This window comes from Salvelinus fontinalis, chromosome 14 (genome assembly GCF_029448725.1).
Source record: "Salvelinus fontinalis isolate EN_2023a chromosome 14, ASM2944872v1, whole genome shotgun sequence".
Taxonomy (NCBI): Eukaryota; Metazoa; Chordata; class Actinopteri; order Salmoniformes; family Salmonidae; genus Salvelinus; species Salvelinus fontinalis.
The window spans coordinates 28,428,422-28,450,632 of NC_074678.1; the positions used below are offsets into that span (position 1 = coordinate 28,428,422).

The 22,211-nt window shown below is 43.2% G+C and overlaps 1 protein-coding gene across 6 annotated transcripts; it reads left to right on the forward strand.

The window, feature by feature from the left end:
* The first annotated feature begins 677 nt into the window (after positions 1-677).
* On the forward strand, positions 678-22,206 carry LOC129810569 (epidermal growth factor receptor substrate 15-like). Of its 6 annotated transcripts, none has more exons than XM_055861214.1 (25): positions 678-855; positions 3,424-3,465; positions 3,968-4,057; positions 4,178-4,225; positions 4,332-4,427; positions 4,555-4,617; positions 4,870-4,995; positions 5,199-5,258; positions 5,483-5,695; positions 5,784-5,929; positions 6,219-6,381; positions 7,126-7,208; positions 8,939-9,011; positions 12,845-13,006; positions 13,163-13,360; positions 13,599-13,931; positions 14,043-14,111; positions 14,250-14,433; positions 14,559-14,603; positions 14,714-15,087; positions 15,397-15,466; positions 15,581-15,651; positions 15,938-16,085; positions 16,301-16,488; positions 19,431-22,206. In XM_055861214.1, the coding sequence occupies exons 1-25, from the start codon at positions 829-831 to the stop codon at positions 19,575-19,577; spliced, it is 3,219 nt and encodes a 1,072-aa protein (XP_055717189.1). In that variant the 5' UTR covers positions 678-828; the 3' UTR covers positions 19,578-22,206. The 6 variants fall into 6 exon arrangements, with proteins under 6 accessions (XP_055717189.1, XP_055717187.1, XP_055717183.1 ...); XM_055861212.1 differs by having other exon boundaries at positions 679-855; positions 15,394-15,466; XM_055861208.1 differs by lacking the exon at positions 678-855 and having other exon boundaries at positions 863-3,465; positions 15,394-15,466.
* The last annotated feature ends 5 nt before the right edge of the window (positions 22,207-22,211 follow it).

Here is a 22,211-nt window from a genome sequence, read left to right on the forward strand (position 1 = left end):
GGCTGACTAAATACTTTTTTGCCCCACTGTAGATATCTCACCTGTTTTGGAGATGGTGTGAAAGTCTACTGATTATCCTTTTCTGCAGATTATTTTCAGCACCCATGGGGTCACAAGGTGTATTGGGTAGGCAGAGTTTTCACTAATTCCTCAAGCTACCTTAAATCAAATGCACCTATTTTCTAAATTTAAAATAACAAAGATGATCAGACTGCATACATACAGCTGTTAAGATGTTTTAAAGCACTAAGCAGGAGGGTCTGATGCCTGACCATTGATATGTTCATCTTGGGGGAAATGTTGATTTATTTTTTTATATTGTCATTTTTTTCCCCCTCTGGTTTTTAATGCCAATGTTTCTGCACTGCTCTACCCTAAAGACTTGTCCCAATGCTGATTGGAAGTTGACCCTGTTGTGAAACATTTTATACTATGTATGGGGAGGTTGTTTTCATTTTATTGTGGAAGAAAGAAGTTCTGATACAGATTACTCCAATAATGAAACATAAAGAAAGTGAATCAATTATTGTTTTTGTCTCATTCTTATATACTCTATAACGCTCCCAGTGTGTGTGTCGAGTAATTTGAGGGTAACTCCACCTTCCGGTGGATAATTTTGCAGCGTTGCAAACAGCCATTCATTATTACACCGGCATAAAATTCGTTCACATTTACACCAGCGCACTGCTGCAGACAGTCGCGGGCGCAGCGCCATCTGACGTAGCTGATTGCATGACCCCATTCCAGTACAAAAATTCCAGTGCCTCGTTTTTTAAGCTTCCTCAAATCTATCGCTACGCAGAATGAAGTAGTGGGAAGAGAAACATTATGGCTGCTAGTCTTTCCCTGGCTCAGGTAAGTATTTTATTTCAAAACAACTGGTGATTAGTATGTAGGTGTCTTGTACTTATTGAGCAAATGGATTTAAGGACTGTAAGTGGATTTGAACTGCTGTGCCTCGCGGTCTTGAACTCTTTTGAAGTTTTCCTCAACCCAAGATATGACTGGGTAAAGTTTCTGCTTAACGCCTTTGGGGACTGCGTAAGGGCGTTGCTAGCTAGGCTAACATTAGCTGCCTGTTGTGTCAATTTTGCAATGGTCGGATAGCTACAGTAGCTAGCTAAAACTTTTGCGTAGTTTCTTTTGATTGTATTCACTGGTCAATACATTACCTAGCTAACTTTGCATCTTGAAATAAAGGAGTTCTCAATAAGAAAGTTCCTATTTGTTCGACTGTCAACATTTATTTGAAAGAGTGATGTTAGCTAGCTAACTAGTTTGCGCTCATGCTGTGAGCCGCTTAGCTAGCTAGGTAACGTTAACTAGCTTCAATCCACTTTACTCCCTTTGTAAACTAACGTTTATTATTGTAACGTATAAGGTAGAGGATATCAAGTCAGCTGTCCGATATAACAGTTTTAATAATTTCTTAAACTACCAATACAAATTAACTTTAACTAGGTAGCTTACTCTCATCAGCTAGTTAGCGAGAAGAGGAAGTAGCCGCATGTTGTCCCATATGACACTGCCAATGGCCAACTATGTTGCAGACAACCGCTGTTTTATTAATCACATTGATATTAGCATTGGTTTTCTGGTTAATTTAAGTTGATAGTGCACATTATTTGCCAGCAATATTCTACTGGCTAAGCTAGTTAGTTTAGCTGACATCCTGACTATGGTGATATTGTTAATCTCATACCTACTAAAACGTAGGTATCTACATATTTTGACTGCATACTGATTGCGTTAGCCATATGTCATTGACTAACTAGCGAAGTTAGTATGCACTGATTATTATCTTTGTCTTATGTTATGGGATATTACCATTCCTCAATGGAGTGACATGTTCTTTACCTAGGCTGAGCTATACCAAGGCAAAAGACTGGGGTTGGTAACTACAGTTGGTGCAATTTCTTGGCTGCATGGCTGTGCTGGGGGGGGTGTAAGGATTGGACAAGAAAATACTGCATACAGCACAGTATAGCTAGTATCATGAAGATTATTCACTGCTATGCAATTAGTCACACAAAGACTCCGTGTTTAAACAGCCAACAGTTCCAGGCACACAATTGTTTCCAATAGAACATGGTGTGGGGGTCTGGGAAAGATATAGTGAATAATGGTCGGATTATGAATGTATTATTGAAGTAACGTGCAATGTCATTATAAGCTTTTCAATGAGTAAGCTAGATCTATATGTTTTATATAGCCTTTTGGAATCATCTGACTCGTCTATAGTACTGTAATGTTGCAGTTGTTAAAATGTTAAATTTATTCGTTAGCTGTTCCTTGAATATATTAATATTTTTGTGAAATTGCAAAGGAGAAGAGCACATCCAATATTTAGTCTGTTCACAGAGAAAGCTCTTACTGGTCAAACACTCCCATTGTGAATGCACCATAAGGAGCTACAGGAAGGGAATGTCAGGAAGTCCATCTCATGGTTTTCTTCTTCGGAAATCAGAAAATACCCATTCCTTTATTACATTACTTGAGGCACCATTTGTATGATAACTTTAAACAAGGTGGGATAGTGCTCCAATGATCTATTTCATATGATCATTGGCAGATGACGGTCTTCTCCTGATCTGATTTCATACGTAGACTTACTGAGGAATGTGATTATCAGTAGGATTTGATGCGGTGGTATGATTGATTATCTATGATGTTTTTGTATGTAATGAATGTCTGTTTACATCTGTAATTTGTTTATGATGTCTAAGTTGTTACGTCTGGAAACATTGTTCCCCTGCTGCTGCTGTCTTGGTTGGACTAGGTCTCTTGAAAAGTAGATTTTATCTCTGTGAGACTACCTGGATAATAACTTATTTTAGCCTGTTGCTTGGACTAGGCATTCCACTTTTCTAACCACTTGATTTCAAGCACTGCACACACACAGTACTGAAGTACACATTGGCAGCCTATGACTGTATTAGCCTAAATGTTATTGAAACCCTGTCTTGGTAGAGGAACTTGAGACACACTGATTAACTATTAAGATGAACATGATGCAAAATGCTCAGAGGAAACATTGATTTCCTGTAGAAATAGGCCTATTCCTATCTGTAATTTATTAGCCTTGCTTTTTGGCAGCTGCCAGGGCAATGTAATACAGGCTTGGCTAGAAGTCAAACAACCACTTGTGGATCTCAGCTAATGGGTCTACTGTGAGTGTACTGTGTTCTCGACGGTGTTCTGGTTATTTAACTAGCACGTTGATATGTAGGCCTAGCTTTATTTAATGGATTATATTTTTCTACTCAGAAGTCCTATGCTGCTTTGCTTTTGCAGCTTGGTTGATGTTGGACAAATTATTGATTGACATGTAATCTTATGATTGGCTTGCTTGAAGGGTGTTGTCTGGCCCTTTTTATGATCATAAAATGTGTTTCAAGGAGCATTTTATGTCTATCTCCACAGCTCTCAAGTGGAAATCCTCTCTATGACAAATACTATCGACAGGTAAGGTGTCTTTTTGTGAGTCCGTGGGCGAATTACCAGGATGTACTAAAGCAGTAGTACCTTGGTTTATAAGCTGAGTAACAGAGAATCTCTCATCTGGATGAGGGCTGTTCAGATGAGAGAGCACCAGATAGAATGGGAAATGCTGTGTCGCATTAGCCAGCAACTGCAGAGCTGCACTGAACATGTCTCCAGGCTTTTCTCCACTCTGTGATCTACTCTGTGCAAGATGAGGCTTCTTTATGAATTAATGATAACTCTTTGCTAACCCTGTCATTGCAGAGGCTCAAAGAGGACTAAGTGAAATTGTTAGACACTGCAATGGGAAAATATGATGTATTAAGGACTCCCATCAAAGTATTAGCCTACAGTTAAGCATACCTGTTTATTAAATACTCAATAAAATGTGGTATTGCAAAGTCAGCACAAATTAGCTAGAGATCTGGTGCTTTTACTGGCTAATTCTTCTTTCTAGTGTTGACATGTTTTGTCTGTGGTGTAGGTTGACCCGTCTGGTAGTGGACGGGTGGCAGCTGCTGATGCAGCCTTGTTCCTGAAGCGATCAGGCCTGGCAGACCTCGTCCTGGGCAAGGTAAGATACTAGATGACACAGCTGATGGCCAGACACCAAGCTATGGAACTTACGCAGTATGGTTGTTTGTGGGAATTCCTATATGACATGTAATTTAAGTGATTTAAAATGTCTTCTTAGATCTGGGATTTGGCAGATTCAGAACGTAAGGGGTGCCTTAACGATCAGGTAGGCCAGCTGTTATTTAGTAGATTTACAATGTCGTGTTGGACGTATTCAAAAAATCCTTGTAGTAAGACAACCAGAATACACTTCTTGTCTCTGCACCCATCAGCAATTCTTCATTGCTCTCCGGTTGGTGGCCTGTGCTCAAAATGGACTGGAGGTGGCACTCAAGAGTCTCAATTTGTCAGTTCCTCCCCCAAAGTTTGTGAGTACAATCATCACTGAAACCCACAGTCTCTATTCAAGAAACAGACGTTTGATTTAATAGCATGTGAGCTTTACTATGGCAAAAAAACAGCACCTTTTTTTGGGGTCTTTTTTTGTTGTCTCAGCATGACACAAGCAGCCCACTTCTACATGGGGGAGTGTCCATTGACAGCCCATGGGTGGTCAAGGTGAGGGGAAACTTATCAATATTTCTTAAATGTAATCTTGTAATTTTGTCCTGGTCCCTAATAATGAAAGCAGTAACAAACCACATGTGGATGACACATTTATTTTTTAATATTTACCTCTTATTCAAATCAGTTTTTCAAAGCCATTTCAGGGGGGTTCCGAACCTTGCAAAATCAATCAATTACTTTTATCTAAAGTGGAAATTATGCTTGAATCACGCACCTGTACCATGTCCCTGTGTGACTTTTCAGACGGAAGAGAAGCTGAAATTTGATGCCATTTTCGAAAGCCTCTCCCCCGTTGGTGGAATGCTCTCTGGGGAGAAGGTCAAACCAGTGTTGCTCAACTCCAAACTTCCAGTGGATGTACTGGGAAGGGTAAGCCTGACATACAGTATCTACAGGGCTCCTAATGAATGAGTTTTGGTGACCATCACAAAGTAAATGCATGGGGGGTGGTCTTGTGTTAAACATTTGTGTTGCTTTTCCAAACTTGAGTTGGATGGTCTATTTTACTGACTTGATGAATTTTGTTAACGTATTGCTGGATGTGGTGAATTTCCCCATAAATAATGTTGCAGGTATGGGAACTGAGTGACCTAGACAGAGATGGTATGCTTGACCGAGATGAGTTTGCTGTGGTAAGAAGTAGATTAATCATTAAAGTGTAATATAAACATTTAGTATGTTCAAAGATGAAATGTGGACTATTTTGTAAGATTTAGTGTGGGGTTGTGCTTCTCGAATAGAATAAGTAGTTTGTCAACATTGGACTTTCCTGATCTTACATTGAAACAGACATGAAAGGCAGATTTATGTATGTGAATCGTATATTTATGAATATATATATGTTCTCCTTCATTAGGTCATGTACCTGGTCTACAGAGCTCTGGAGGGGGAGCCTGTACCCATGTCTCTGCCTGCTACCCTTGTGCCACCCTCCAAGAGGAAAAAGCTCCCTGTCTCTGTACCCCCTGTGATGCCCCTTTTACCCTCGCCACCCTCCATCAAAGAGAGACGCTCCTCCCATTCCAGGTCCAAAACCCTGCCCTCCAAACCAGCAGCGACACCAGTCACAGTGAGTATCCTATTCATCTTAGCATGAAAGTGAGGCTGAAAGACTTACCCCCATCTCTAACAATCCTGTCCCCTCTGTCTCTTTTCAGTGGGCTGTATCTCCTCCAGACAAAGCCAAGTATGATGAGGTTTTTGCAAAGACCGATCTTGACATGGATGGTCTGGTGTCTGGGCCTGAAGTCCGAGATATCTTCCTAAAGACTGGCTTGCCCTCCGCCACACTAGCACGCATCTGGTAAGACATATCAGGACATGTTTAGTATTAATTCAGGCGACTTAGATAATATGCAGTGCCTGCACTTGCATTTACTAATTCAATCTGGACATTGGTCATACAGGGCTGGTTTCTGGACCTAGAGTAAATTCTTGGACTAAAAAGCTATTTCAATTAAGATTTTCTATTGTGCAGGACTAGGCTTAATATGGGTCTGTGACACCTGCCTATAGTTTGTCAATATTATGCCCATTCCTGGAGGGGTAAATTGATCTTTCTATTGTGTTATGTGGTCATCTGTGTTCCACAGGGAGCTCTGTGACATTGGGGACATAGGGAAGCTTACCAGGGAACAGTTTGCACTAGCGCTGCATCTAATTAACCAGAAACTGACCACGGGTGTGGACCCACCCCAGAACCTCTGTCCTGAAATGATCCCTCCCTCAGACAGACTGAGCGTTGCAGCCAAGCAGGTAAGACTCCTCTCCATCGTCCTGCACGTTGCAACCCAGTCTTAGACAGCCAATAATCATAAACTGTGAATATCTTATTTTTATCCAGTGTATTTCTCTATGAAGAATGTCAGACTATTTTGATGAATAGGCTACTTAATTGTGATGCGGATTTGGTAACATCTATTTCCTGATGTTTTACTAAACCTTTCCTTCCCTTCTCCTGTGGTGTGGGTTTTTGTGTTCTAGCTTGCTGCTGTGTCTCTGACCCTGTCTGTGTATGCTGTCTCTTTGCGTTCTTCCTCATGACTCATGCATTGTACACAAGGTGGGATCTCCCTCTAACTGGGGACTCTCCTGAGTGTTGACTTCACGGTGTCTCCGGTTAGCCCCTGGCAGTGTCACCCGCCCATGTTACCTACCTCATAATATTTCCTTTGCTTTCCTCCTAGTTCAACTGTTAGTCATTTCAGTGCCCTCTACCATTTGTTTGCATGTAGATGTGCTTTCGGTGTTCTCCCCCATTCAGTTTATCTTGTATGGGTCATTTTGTGATTTCTTTAGCAAAATGGGTTTGATTCAACTGGTGAGATTGATTAGTTGCCACTTTAGCTGGAGGCTCATTTTATTCCACATCGTGTTTGCCATTCCATTGAGTTAATGTTTAGACATTGTGTATATGTTGTAGTGTATGTCTGGTCAGTAAAGCTACACTGATGTGAATGTAAACATTGTTTTCTGCTCTCAATGATCTCTCCCCACCAGAGCAATGCAGCAAATCTGGCAGCAGACTTTTCTGCCATCAAGGAACTGGACTCGCTCAGCAATGAGATTGTAGATCTACAAAAGTGAGTGGCAAGCAGTTGTATTTGAGGGATGGGTTAGCTCCAGCTTTGTTTTGACAGGAGTTTGTTGGAGCATGTAACTTCCCCTGTTAAGGTTGCTATGGCAGCCAAGGAACTGGGCCTTGCTCTGTCTCACATTGGAATATTTCAGGGAATACATGGTAAGGGGAATCTTGAGAAAAGAGACAAGTTCTCTGCTACGGTATGTTTGTTGTCTGCAGAAAGAGCAGATGGAGGGGAGCTGGTAGACTGTCCAGGGACTCATAACATGAGTGTGGAATGGAGCCTTTAAGCAGGGTCTCCAGAGGTTCTCCCACTCTTTGTGTGTGTGTGTGATGAGGGAGAAACACCTGCTGAAGGGGAAGGCGCGGGGGGGGAGGGTTAAGGCAGCTCCTTAATACTGGGATAGGCTTCTCCCCCTTCCTCTGTTTGTCTGCACGTTCTCAACATCCAATACTTTCTCACCTTCTAACAAATCCCATAGCTGCCCCACTGCAGACATAACAGCAGCTTGATATGGGGGAATTAAAAGGGATCTCTTTACAGTTTGTTGTTGTTACTTCCCTTTTCTGGTAAGCAAAGATTGATGATAGTAGTAGTCTGCATCAGTATATGAATATCAGCTGTAAGTTTCAAGTTTAGGAAAGATTAGGAAAATTTGGGATTTTAGCATTTCAGAATAGTGGACCATAAACTGCAAAGATGATTCATGTTTTCAAGATTGCTGTGAGTGTCCTTGAAGGTGCTGCTGTCCTTGAGGAGAGGTATTCATGCGGTGCCCACTGCCCTATGGAGGGGCATTGGATGAAGCTGTGTTTTTCAACTGAGCCTGAGAGCATTACTGGGTGAGGGTGTCATAGATTTAGACTGACTGTCTGAAACCAGCATTTTCTTATTTTTGGCTGACATTGGAAGAGGTGCGTGGGATGTTGTTTACACATGTTGTTTCTGTATGGTTGCCAGCCAGGGCATCACAATATACAGTCAGTTAAGTTAGTACTCCTGACTCATACGTCGCTACCTCACTTCAGATTCTCTCAACTGGTTCTACACTCTCTCTCGACATGTGTGGCTGTTTGTATCTGGCTGCCTTTTTGTTTCAACAGTCTTCATGTTGAGCAAAACATTTAAATTATTGATTTGATTAATATAAACTGTGGTAATATCTATTCTGTTGCACAGTTATGCCTTTTGGCATTTTAGTGTTTTACCTTGCTAAATGAATGGCTTTGTTAATGTCAGTAGATTAAGGATTTGGACTTGGTAGGGAGAGCAGATAACCAAAAAGGCCCTGCCTATTCTGCACATTTTCCCACTCATCACATCCTCTGCTCCCTCCCTTTTTACCTTGTCATCTGACCGTGCAGGGATGGGAGGGGTAGGTGGGAGGATGAACTGACAGGGAAAGGAATGCTATTCATCCCTCCCTCTCTCTGCTGAATCACTGAGACTTCCTCCAGGCAGCCATCTGCACACAGTCCTGCCCCTCTGTCTCTCCTCCTCCTGCTCTCCCATCTGCCAGAACACACACACACACACACACACACAAGACCCTCTCTCGCTCAAGGCTGTTGCTGCAGGCGTTGGTCGGTCAGTGTGGTCTGCTACAGTAGGATCAGGATGGTGGTGCAGGGAGAGGCGCTGTCATCTGGTGGTGGGGTGGTAGCCTGGCTGGGGGTGCCCTTGGTCTCTACGGTGATTAAAAACTCATGTCTTCTGTGCTGGTCTTACAGGGAGAAGAGCTCTGTAGAACAGGACGTCAATGAAAAGGAGGAGCGCGTCAGAGAAAGGACTAGTGAAGTCCAGGTACAGTAAACTTGCTGCCTACATGCCCCTCAGCTCTCTCACTACCCTTAGATTGTTTATTTTCATCCAGTTGATGACTGTATTGTCTGAATTCATTTTTTTTGTTGTTAAATGTTACAAAGCTGTAACATTCTACTGTTTAGTTGCTCTTGTTGAATGTGTTAGCGGTAGTCTGCTTGGTTCTTTTAGGCTGTGGCTGAGCAGAAGAGAACATACTCCCCTGTGTCTGTCTGTCTGTGTGCGTCTGAGTATGAGTCAGAGCCGTCTCCAGTAGTTCTATGATGCACACGTCTACACAGTGTACAAAACATTAGGAACACCTGCTCTTTCTATGACCGACTGACCAGGTGAATTCAGGTGAATGCTATGATCCCTTATTGATGTCACTTGTTAAATCCACTTCAGTCAGTATAGATGAAGGGGGAGGAGACGGGTTAAAGAATGGCTCGTAAGCCTTGAGACATGGATTGTGTATGTGTGCCATTCAGAGGGTGAATGGGCTAGACAAAATATTGAAGTGCCTTTGAACGAAGTATGGTAGTAGGTGCCAGGCGCACCGGTTTGTGTGTGTCAAGAACTGCAACGCTGCTGGCTTTTTCACTTTTTAGTTTCCCGTGTTAATCAAGAATGGTCCACCACCCAAAGGACATCCAGCCAACTTGACACAATTGTGGGAAGCGTGGGCCAGCATCCCTGTGGAATGCTTTCAACAACTTGTAGAGTCCATGCCCCAATGAATTGAGGCTGTTTTGATTGCAAAATATTAGGAAGGTGTTCTTAATGTTTTGTACACTGTATAGTGCACCGTGTTGAGATTGATGGCACAAACTGAACTGATGTGATGTAGCCTCAAGCTGTATAGTTCCTGCTTCAGTAACCAGGTTTCCATCCAACATTTTATACTAAAGTAAAGTACATGTTGGATAAAAAAAAGAAATAAAAAAAAAAGAATGGATCTGATGTAAAAATAAAATGTCGTTAAACGTTCCAAATGCCGACAACTAAATACGCTAGACAGTGGGATCTCTTTTTGTTGTTTGATCTTAGGGATCCTTTATACCCCACTCCCGCTCGAATCCCGTTAACGGGATTGATTTGACAACAGCCAGTGACATTGAAGCGCGCCAAATTCAAAACCAGAAATACTCATAATAAAAATTCCTAAAACATACAAGAGTAATACATCAAAATAAAGCTTAACTTGTTGTTAATCCAGCCACTGTGTCAGATTTCAAAAAGGCTTTACAACGAAAGCAGACCATGCGATTATCTGAGGACAGCACCCTGCATACAAACACATGAAAATCAGATTTCAACTAGGCAGGTGCGCGACAAAAGACAGAAATAGCGATATAATAATTAATGCCTTACCTTTTGAAGATCTTCTTCTGTTGTGTTGTAGTGTCCAGAGCATGGAGGTGCTACCAGGAGACAGGCCAGTACATCAGGAGACGTGGAGGAGGCCGTAGGAGGGCAACAACCCAGCAGCAGGACCGCTACCTCCGCCTTTGTGCAAGGAGGAGCACTGCCAGAGCCCTGCAAAATGACCTCCAGCAGGCCACAAATGTGCATGTGTCAGCATATCACAAGGGGTCTGAGGATCTCATCTCGGTACCTAATGGCAGTCAGGCTACCTCTGGCGAGCACATGGAGGGCTGTGCGGCCCCACAAAGAAATGCCACCCCACACCATGACTGACCCACCGCCAAACCGGTCATGCTGGAGGATGTTGCAGGCAGCAGAATGTTCTCCACGGCGTCTCCAGACTCTGTCACATGTGCTCATGTGCTCAGTGTGAACCTGCTTTCATCTGTGAAGAGCACAGGGCGCCAGTGGCGAATTTGCCAATCTTGGTGTTCTCTGGCAAATGCCAAACGTCCTGCACGGTGTTGGGCTGTAAGCACAACCCCCACCTGTGGATGTCGGGCCCTCATACCACCCTCATGGAGTCTGTTTCTGACCGTTTGAGCAGACACATGCACATTTGTGGCCTGTTGGAGGTGATTTTGCAGTGCTCTGGCAGTGCTCCTCCTGCTCCTCTTTGCGGAGGTAGCGGTCCTGCTGCTGGGTTGTTGCCCTCCTACGGCCTCCTCCACGTCTCCTGATGTACTGGCCTGTCTCATGGTAGCGCCTCCATGCTCTGGACACTACGCTGACAGACACAGCAAACCTTCTTGCCACAGCTCGCATTGATGTGCCATCCTGGATGAGCTGCACTACCTGAGCCACTTGTGTGGGTTGTAGACTCCGTCTCATGCTACCACTAGAGTGAAAGCACCGCCAGCATTCAAAAGTGACCAAAACATCAGCCAGGAAGCATAGGAACTGAGAAATGGTCTGTGGTCACCACCTGCAGAACCACTCCTTTATTGGGGGTGTCTTGCTAATTGCCTATAATTTCCACCTTTTGTCTATTCCATTTGCACAACAGCATGTGAAATTTATTGTCAATCAGTGTTGCTTCCTAAGTGGACAGTTTGATTTCACAGAAGTGTAATTGACTTGGAGTTACATTGTGTTGTTTAAGTGTTCCCTTTATTTTTTTGAGCAGTGTATATATATTTTTTTACAATTACCTCCATGTTATTATCAAGGATATGATTTGATTTATTGATATAACCTATTTAAAGGAAGTATATTATTATACTTTCATATTCTGTCATCTGGGGTTGCCAATCTTATTTTACGCAAACAAATGCATTTTTAGGAAAACATCAAGTGTTCTTGAATGAGCCAGTGCCATAGCAGAGGTGTATCACCTGTAAACTATAAGCCTGTGTGTGACTCACCTTGTCTCTATTTGATCTTACTGGATGTATGAATGTCAGGTTTAATTATCTCCTCTCAGGTCCTGACTTCATTAACATTTTTAAACACCTAGAAAAAGGTGTACATTACCACACTTTCATCCCAAGTGATCAAACGTAGAACTCTATAGGCTATATTAACTTCCATTCAAGATTAATTATTTTCTGCTGTGTATTTGTGAAAGACTACTTTTTCTTTGGTCCTGCAGGTGTTAGCCAGTGGTGTGAACGGCTGTCATTAGACAGACAGCACTGTTTTCTCACCCCAGGGTTCTGCTCAGCAATGACCAGTCACTGCCAATTAGCCAGCATCCATATATTCATGATGGGGGAAACTAGCTGGTTTTTCAAGAGCTATATGAGTAATTAAGATTGGATTGTACAGTAAAATGTAAGGGCCAAAAAATAGTTCCTCAGTGCTCATGGATTATTCTCTCTACAATACATGTTTATTAAGTTATATTGTACTTTCTGACTAATTATTCTGAACAAAGAGGGATCAATAAACTATTTCCATGTTAGTAGGCTAGCCTTGAATCCTTGGCACGTGTAGCAGTCCCTTCAAAATGATTAGGAGATGTGGGCAGGAGTGCTTTGCCGCTGTGCTGACGTTGGCTTGATAAATGGCTTCTATTTTGGGCTGCGACTCTCTGGCTACTTTAAACAGACATAGCTTAGAGTGCAGAAGCTCCCTAGAGGAAACGGACAAAGACGTTCATCCCTCTGAGCCTGGGCTGAGGAGCGGCTGATTTAGTTTTATACCACCAACCACACCCTTCTACATACACTTGCCCAAGAAACATCATGTAGGCATTAACACTAAGTCAGTGTGATGCCACTTTGGGTAAACTCGCGTTGATTTAGTTGGAGCACCTCGTCAAGGCTGGCATTCATAATGTTTTGACTCTGACTCATCCTCTCTGCAGTCTGCTCAGTTAGTCTCTATTCCTATCCTCTGCTCCTTTTATCACTTATTTTTCTCTTTCTCTGGCTGTTATGTGACTCTGTTATGATTTCCTCCCTCAGGACTTGCAGAATGAGGTGCAGAAGGAGGGTGGGGTGCTGCAGCGGCTGCAGTCTCAGCGCCAGGAAGTCCAGGATGCTCTGGAAGAGCTGGACCAGCAGAAGACCACTCTGGAGGAGCAGCTTGGTCAAATCCGCCAGCAGTGCACCCATGAGAACCAGCTGGTGAGACTACATGACCTATCAACCAACCACAACCTCACACCGCACCTGGAACACCTTCAGAGAGGAACCAGTCAATAGCAAGTGTATTGGTTGGTCCGCTTGTCCTCTATTTTGTTTTAACTCTTCTTATTTTTCTCATCTTGTGTGTGTGTGTAGATCTCGTCACTAGAGGTGGAGCACGCGGAGCAGGAGCAGAGGATAGAGGAGTACGAGGAGCAGCTGGTGCAGGCCAGAGAGGAGCTGCTGCAGCTGCAGGAGGAGACACAGCAGTTGGAGGAGAAGGTGCAGGCAGCGCGGGAGCAGCTCACCCCCTTGCAGGAGTCTGTCCGAGACTCCTTCTCTCAGGTTTCTCAGGTGAGTCTACTCAGACTCACCATCATTACTACCACAGTGGTGGCATGGTGCAAAGATTTAATGGTGGTGAGACAGCAAAATCAACAATTTTATAGTGATGGGTGTAAATTCAGATTTCACTAATGTCTATTCCTGACATAGGAAAATGTACAAGAGAATATCAGGTAAAGGGTGAGTTAGTGGATTGCTCTCTCTCTCCCTTCTATACCTCTGCTCTTTACCTCTGTACTGGGGGCAGGTGGAGCAAAAGCTGAGTGATCTACAGTTGGAGGAGAGGACAGTCACATCCCAGCTCAGCTGGAAGAAGGCCCTAGAGGAGGATCCAGTGCTGGTGAATGGCTCAGCGGATGAGCAGCACCTAGAGGACCAGGCAGAGGAGCTGAGAGTGGAGCCTCCAGCCATCCAGCCACAGATGGGGCCAGCTGAACCGATAGAAGAACAGATAGAAGTAGTGAAGGAGGATAGGCCTAAGACCCCAGAGGAGCCGGTGCCTAAGTCTGATGCCTTCGAAGACCTCTATAACAGCCTGTCTTCCACTACCTGGCCAGTACCACAGGACAACACTGTGAAGGCAATATATCATACTCTGAAATTTGTCATTTATAATTTTGTTCATTAGTCTGTATGTGTTCTGTCATGCCATCATGGTGTCTGAAATGTGTTTTTCCTTCTTTTTCCTTAGGAGCACATTAGTCCTGTTGCTTTCACTCTTCAGGAGCAGAGAAGTCCTACTCCTGAAGTTGTAGCAGAGGTAGAAGAACAGGAAGAAGAGTTGTTTTTAAGCTAGCACTCCCAATGAACAATATGTTCACATAATCTTTAGCCATTGTATTCTTCCCTGGGCTCATGCCTGACCACTGGACTGTACTGATAACCTGTATTTTCTCAGCAGGTGGAATCCCCAGAGCCAGAGAGGAGACCAGAGTCAACTGAGCCTCCGCAGGCTACCCCGCCTGCCCTGCCTCCACAGACCACTCCCCCTCCACTCCCTGCCCAGCCTACCATGTCCCCAATGACCAGCCCCCCTCCGCTCCCTGGCATGGACTTCTTCCAGTCAGACCCCTTCATTGACCGTGAGTTCCCCCTCCACCTCACAAATGGTACAATTAATTAACAGGAGCCATTTCGAACTTGACAAACCTATGTATTTAATGAAATCCCAACTGATTATTGTATTTCCTTCCGTCTCTCTGTGCAGATGATCCATTTAAAGATGATCCGTTTGGAAAGGCAGACGTTTCCTGTGAGTGAGACTTATTAACTCACCAAATCGTATTATCACCAAATCAGATATTTTCATATTGGCCTATATTTTGAATGTTAATCTATAACATAACTGTTCTACATCAACAGATCCGTTTGGTGGAGACCCGTTTAAGGGCACAGACCCCTTTGCTGCTGACTCCTTCTTCAAGCAGTCTTTGGCTGCCCCCTTCCCTTCTGCTGACTCCTTTACCCTCGCTGACCCTTTCAGTGGCAGTGCCAGCCTAGCAGAGCCCAATCTGTTTGCCGCTCCGCTCAACAATGCTGCAGGAATGGACCCCTTCAGCTCCAAACCCCAAAACAAGGCAGCCAGGGACCCATTCAGTGCCAAGGTCAACAATGTGGATGCAGATCAGTTTGGATCCAAAATCGACTCCCTGGCAGAGCAAGACCCGTTTGGCTCGCAGGGCACAGCAGGCCCAGATCCCTTCAGCTGCTCCCAGCCAGGCTCTGAGCTCCCCACTGTGAGTGGTGCCACCATAGAGATCCTATTAAATTACGATAGTATTCTAATTCCTAATTCTATGGGTGCCACAGTGCTGTACTGTCCATATGCCTTAAGAACACTCACTCAGGCAGCTACCCAGTTTACCCCAATCCCTCCCCCTGCACCAACACTTTGTGTTAATTATGCTCCCAGAAAGACTGTCTGTGCATGGTTATGAAGATTGACTGTGCACCTACTCCTGTCCTTAATTATTCTAGCTAGGTTGGCACTGTTTTATAGGATTTGAGTCATAAAACTGTCATTGTATGTGTTTTTCTCCCAGAAGGATCTCACTGCAGCAACTAATGACCCTTTTGCACCTGGAGGCACTGCAGTAAATACTGGCTCTGACCCAGGTAAGACTCCAGGGATGGAGCTTCCCTCTGGGCAGTGGGTGGTAGGGCAGATGGTAGTACCCTGTTTGGCTAAACTGTGTGTGCTGAGTAATATCTACACCGTGTGTCCTTCAGATCCATTTGCTGCCGTCTTTGGCAATGAGTCATTTGGAATTGGATTTGCAGACTTCAGCGCCCTGGCCAAGGTAAAATCCTGATTGGGTTCTCTAGTTGTCCCTGTTGTGTATCATCATGCTGCGACGTGAGGAGGACTAGGGAGCACTAGCTATTAACAGGGACTTCCGTTTAACCTCTGTCCTTTTTTTTTAGATAAGGAGTAGTTTGATATCTGTGGGTGTGAGCATGTCTGGAGAGGACTGCCTGTTAACACATTCCCCTCAATTATTCATGCTGTCAAGGAGGAAGGTGGTGTTGATGTAAACATAAGAGAGTAGTCAGTCATGCTCTTCTGGACCTCTGGTTGTTTGCCAGTCGAACAGTTCTGACCCCTTCGCCTCATCGAACCCGTCCAACAACAAGAACCTGTTTAAGGAGGACAGCCAGCCCAGCAGCCCTGATGTTCCGCCAGCTTTGCCCCCCAAGACGGGAACGCCCACCAGACCTCCCCCTCCACCCCCAGGTCAGTTCTCCTGCTGCTCCTAACTCTGGAAAGCTAATTTTCCTTCATGCTCTTCGTTGTCAGTGCTTTTCTGCTGCCAATTACTAGTAGCAGAATGGCATTTGTATTTAAAACATGGAGATTTAGTACCTAGTGTGTTTTTATAGTCCTTGTTGCACTTGTTAGGAGTTCTTTCCTGGGTGCCTCATTCCTTACTGAGGTGTGTGTGAATGCAGGTAAGAGATCCTCCGTCTCCAGATCAGAGTCGTCGGACTCTTTCCACAGAAGGGGACCATTTCTGCCCCAGGGCTCAGGAGATCCCCCTTTCTCCCAACCTGCCAAGGACACTGCCCAGGACCCCTTCGCCCCATCCTCACCCCGCCAGCACGCACGGGACCCTGACCGATTTGCCAGCTTTGACAAAGTGAGCACCTCCCCTGCCCCCTCTTCCTCTCCTGACAGCGACTAGTCGCCCTCCTCTGTTTCCTCGCTCACAAGCCACACCCAGCAAACGGCACTCTCAGCATCTCCTCCATTCATAGCCAAACTCTCAACCTTAACTATCTAAGGAGCATTTTAAGGCCTTAAGGAACTCTGTGTGTGTATATAGACTTTTGATTATTTTAAATGCATTTCTTTGTTTTGCTAAAGAGGCCATCTATAATTGTGTCCATTTAAAAAAAAAAAAAAATCCTTCTGCCTTATGTATTCCACAGTTTATTTTATTTTCAATGTTATGTTTCTTTACATAAAGTTTTATTTATATCTGTAGTTACATTTATGTTTATTTCTAAGTTGAACTGGAGTTTAGCCTTGTAATAATTGAAGATGTTCCCTTGATTAACTTGCACTGCCTAACTTTACTCATTTATTAGTCTAGATATACACGGTGTACAAAACATTAGGAAAAACTGCTATTTCCATGACATGGACTGACCATGTGAATCCAGGTGAAAGCTATGATCCCTTATTAATGGATCTTGTTAAATCCACTTCAATTATTGTAGATGAAGGGGAGGAGACAGATTCATTATGTCTTTAAGTCTTGAGACATGGATTGTGAATGGGCTAGACAAAATATTGAGGTGCCTTTGAACGGAGTATGGTAGTCGGTGCCAGGCGCACCGGTTTGTGTGTGTCGAGAACTGCAATGCTACTGCTTTTCATGCTCAACAGTTTCCTGTGTGTATCAAGAATGGTCCACCACCCAAAGGACATCCAAGCCAACTTGACACAACTGTGGGAAGCATTGGAATCAACATGGGCCAGCATCCCTGTGGAATGCGTTCGACACCTTGTAGAGTCCATGCCCCGTCAAATTGAGGCTGTTCTGAGGGCAAAGGGGGGTGCAACTCAGTATTCCTAATATTTTGTCCACTGAATATTAATAAACATTCTAATATATTTAAAATCAATAATCTTCACTGAGTGACATTAGTCACCACTAACTGGACTAAAAGCACACACGTATTCTGCATATCCCTCATGGGCCCCTGGTTGGCTGTGGATGGGAAGGCTGCTTGCTTTGACTCTTGTGATGCATTTATTTAGCACAACCCCAGAAAGGATGAAAGGCTTGCTCGAGCTCCTCCTCCTCCCTCTGACTGCCTCCCTGCATGACCTCCTGCGCCCTGCACACACTCTGTCCTTGTGTCTGATTGGCCGGTTCCCAATGACCCTCCACAGCTCCTCATCACCTTCTCACTCTGACTGGAATCATTCCTCATCCTGCATCCTACCATTTGTCCTGCTATTACCACTAATACCACTCATTAGCACTGACTGCACTGTGGAGGATACTTCTGCTCTCTTGAGTTTTTACTCTTCTGTTCCTCGGTCGAATAAGCTCAATAAAAGGTCTGAAGGGTTCCATCTCTGGACTCCATGTGTATCCATATTCACCAGGTTGATTTCCCACAGATTGCTGCTGTTTGTGTAACGGAGTTAAGAACGTACCATAAGCGCGCTCCACAGCTAACTCAATGTTGTGGATTGAGCCATCCAATTGGTACCTTTTTGGGTGGCTCAACCCATTGGAACATTGTCAAGGAGAGCAGTCACATGTGTTGGCAAAGCAGAGGTCCCGAGTTGGAGCCAGTTTATGAGCCGAAAAGGGGGGGAAGTGGTACTAGCTAAGAAAGCAGCGTGACGTCCGTAACATTTGGTCCTTTTTATGTTCTAATATGATGCGTCAATTCTGGTGTAATCAAACCCTGGATTCAATTATGACTTGAGCTGTAAAACAAATAACAATCGGTTTGCTCTGAATTCACTAACCTAGTTTTACTGCCCTCTTATAAGCATGTATGGATGTTTGTTAAATTGAGTAGCCATTTTATGAGTAGAGTAGCAGAAGTCAAATGATCCAGAGGGTTGAAAGGACAAAGAGGACATCCGTCTTCAGATTAACACTAATGTGTAAATGACTCTGTGCATTAGGCAATTGTGGTCAGATTACTTAGACTACAGTTAACGTGATTGAATTTGTGCATATAGTTCTAATGACACTACTTACTACAGATTGTTCACCTTTTTGCTCAAGTCTCTTCAAAGTACCCTTTATTAATATTTATGTGCCAAACACCAGACAGTGAACATAGACTCACATGCTCATTATCTAGAGGGAAGTAGTAATCTTGTAAAAACAGTATAACGTCTCCCAGGTCTGACTGTTAACTTTTGTGACCTCCTTGCCAATGTGCAGAACGCTATATAGAACTACTGCTTTGTCTTTGTCGATCTACCACATCTCTCCTTTTGGTATCAGTCACGTGCACTTTAGGACTAAGAAATACGCATGTCACAATCTCTGAGCCAATAGTCAGCATATTGCAGTACAATACTGTATTAATTTGCATTCACATTGATATAGATGGGACACTGCAGAGACACGCATGTTTCTTATTATATTCCGTATGTACTCACTAAACACTAACCAGGTTTTGCCATCCCACTGTCTTATGTGCATGATGTCTGTGTTGCTGTTTGAAACAGACTTGTAAATTCTGTCACATGACTCTGGGGTGGGGGGTAATACATTTGTCATTTTGACTTTAAACATTGTGAGAAATTGCAACTGTTCGCTATTGGAACAAACAAAAAGCTATATTGTAATATATAGAATGGAACAGCTTACCGTGACCAAGGCGATCAGTATGCTGTTTCGGAGAGACATGGCTGTTTTTAATACAGAGAATTACAGACATGCTGTGTCTTGGGAATATTTGTGTCCAAGATTGGGTATGTTAAGTTCAGTGGATGTCTTTGGGGGGGTTGTAGTATGTATTTTCTGGATCTCTGAGGTGTTCTGATGGGGCTGTGCTGTGTCTATGCGTGTGTTTTTGTGTCTTTCTATGTGGTGTGAAGCAGCAGTACCCTACAGAGGAGGACATGATTGAGTGGGCGAAGAGGGAGAGTGAGCGGGAGGAGAAGGGGCGCTTGGCCAGACAGGCACAACAGGAACAAGAGGATCTGGAGCTGGCCATTGCCCTGAGCAAGTCAGAGTTCTCCTGAAAGACTGGTCACCCCTTGTGACTCAGCATGCACCAAAGGAAGGAAGGAGTGAGGGGTGGGAAAACTGAACTAAAGGGCCTACTATTCGGTCCCAATGAAGAGATTTGAGTATTTGCTCCTCGCTCCTACCCAACCCCCACAATTCCACCAACTGTCTTTTGTTTCACTCACAATTGGCATTTTCAGAGTTTGTCTATGTAACAACAAATCCTCATGTTTGTTATTTTTGGTGTTTGGCTGAGTAGTGGGTATAGAGATGATTGGCTGTTAGACTTCAGTAGTCCTCCTGGTACAATATATAGACATGGAGATTGTATGTGTAGCTGTAATGTCCCCTCATTTCAACTACACAGACCACATTGCTAATAACCAACTGCAAAAGTTCAGTCCCCGTCTGCATTGCTCTTGCCTGCTCCAGACCAGATGGTATTGAGCACTTTAAAAATATATATTGACTTTATATGATTAACTCTAACAAGATAGGAAAAGAGTAATGCTCATCTAATTCATCTGGGTGTAAACCAATGTCAAATTGGAATCTGTATGTGATCAAGGGTTGCCTGGGGCAAGTGACCTGAGCAGTCGTGCACGTTGACTGCTCTGTGGTTGCCCCATTGATGACAACCCTAATGCAAAGAATTCCAGTAGTCTGGTCTTTCTGGTTCCTCACGTGTGTAGGTGAAAAAGGCTACTTTACATTTTGATCATAATCTTTGTGCAAACCAGAAAATACTCCTGACTTGCCCAATGGGTGCCTTTTCAGACCTTATGTCAATCTCTGTCATTCATCTGTCTATACACCAGACATCTACAGTACAGAGTGAATTGTATTTCGTGGCTGGGGTGAAACAATGGCTTGTGTAAAAAAAACAATGTTCTTAGATGACCTGACATGTCCTTACATCAAGTTCTACCAAATTAAATGAATTAGCCGTTTTATGAGTAGAGTAGCAGAAGTCAAATGATCCAGAGGGTTGAAATGGCTAAGCGGACATCCGTCTTCAGATAAACACTCATGTGTGAATGACTCCGTGCATTAGGCAATTGTGGTGATCAGATTACTTTGACTACAGTTAACGTGATTGAATTTGTGCATATAGTTCTAATGACACTACTTACTACAGGTTGTTCACCTTTTTGCTCAACTCTCTTCAAAGTACCCTTTATTAATATTTATGTGCCAGGCAGTGAACAAGAGTCACATGTTTGTACAGGTGCTAAAAAGAACTAAACCAGTAAAACCACTTATGTCCAAACCTCTGCATGTAGGCCACTTTTAATGATCTTGATAAATAATCTACCCCTCCCAACACTACCCACCAATACAGTCAAAAGATGAAGAATATGACTAAACTATTTTATTTTGTGGTTCATGAAGTAATGTGTTAAGTATCAGATGTCAAGATTTTGGAAAGTAAATTGGTTGTACAGGAAGATATTTGAAATGTATTTTAAGTTGAAAGATATAATGATTGAATTGGTAACTAGAAACTTGGATACAGGCTGAGTGTAATACATGTGTGAAAATACTTCCTACTAGAATAGTTGGTTTTGCCATCTGTAATGTCTGATTCCCAATGTCACAATAATCTACAACATATGACACCTTGTCTCACCTCTTTAGACATGCAATAGTTTAGTCATTTATTCTGGATAAAGGAGTTTTTCCCTGTACTCTTGCTCAGAAATACTCCTGGCCCCACTATGGAAAATTCTCCCTTGTTTTATATACGCTGCATTTTCAACAAGTCTAGTTTTGGGTGAATACAGTCGTCAGTAGGGGGTTCCGTTGTAAGCAAATGGCTGTTGCTGCTCATGTTAGTGTTGTAAAGTTAAGCATCTTTTCATGTTTTGTGTTTCACTGAGGTGATTCCACAGTGTTTGACTGCATTTCAAAGTCTTAACTGACTGAGGAAAGTATCCTTTGCCTTTTTGTGCAAAGTCTGTTCTTCTGTCTGTGAACTTCAGCCACTTGGGGGTTTTTACTTACAAAGCCCTGTTGTGTTGGCAAGGAGAGGCCGAATTGGGGGTGAAATTAAATTAAGGCATGTTAACATCTCAAAGCATACCATTAAATGTTTTTTTTGTTTGGTTATTTGTTTTTCAGACGAAATGAGGCTATGTCACTAATCAAGAGGGCTATACTGTGTAAGTACACTGTTGACAAGGGAAAGGCAAGGCGCTCGAGTGATATGGGCTGACTGTTTTCTGACCAATGCACAACTTATCCTGCTTTTCATCCAGGTTTAAGTTCATCAGTAGAGAGCATTTTGTAAATGAGCTTTGTGGTCAGTTATGACTTTCTAGTGTTTTTCATTCAATACATGGTTCTGTTTGTAAATACAATGGAGTTGTCCATTCTCCTGCGAGACAGTGTTTTCTTTTATACCCTCATCTAGTATTTAAAGGCTATCAAATAGTATTGATCATTTGTATAGACTTCTCTATTTTCAAATTACAAACCACTTTTCTTTCTAGGCCGTCTACGTATAGGCTTTTAAAAACGGGCTAATTGTAGGCCTATTTTAGTCCATTTAAACATGTCAGTATTTGGAGTTATGGTCAGAATATGGTATGTGCAACATTTTAATTGAAAACAGAATAATAAATATAAACTTCTCGAACAACACCGGA

What these genes read in the sequence shown, in the direction of transcription:
- LOC129810569 (XM_055861208.1), top strand. Translation starts at nt 3,337, where the DNA reads ATGATTGGCTTGCTTGAAGGGTGTTGTCTGGCCCTTTTTATGATCATA. An exon ending in ACCGAGATGAGTTTGCTGTG is followed by an intron (nt 5,259 to 5,482) that starts GTAAGAAGTAGA and finishes CTCCTTCATTAG; the next exon opens with GTCATGTACCTGGTCTACAG. An exon ending in GAGATTGTAGATCTACAAAA is followed by an intron (nt 7,209 to 8,938) that starts GTGAGTGGCAAG and finishes CTGGTCTTACAG; the next exon opens with GGAGAAGAGCTCTGTAGAAC.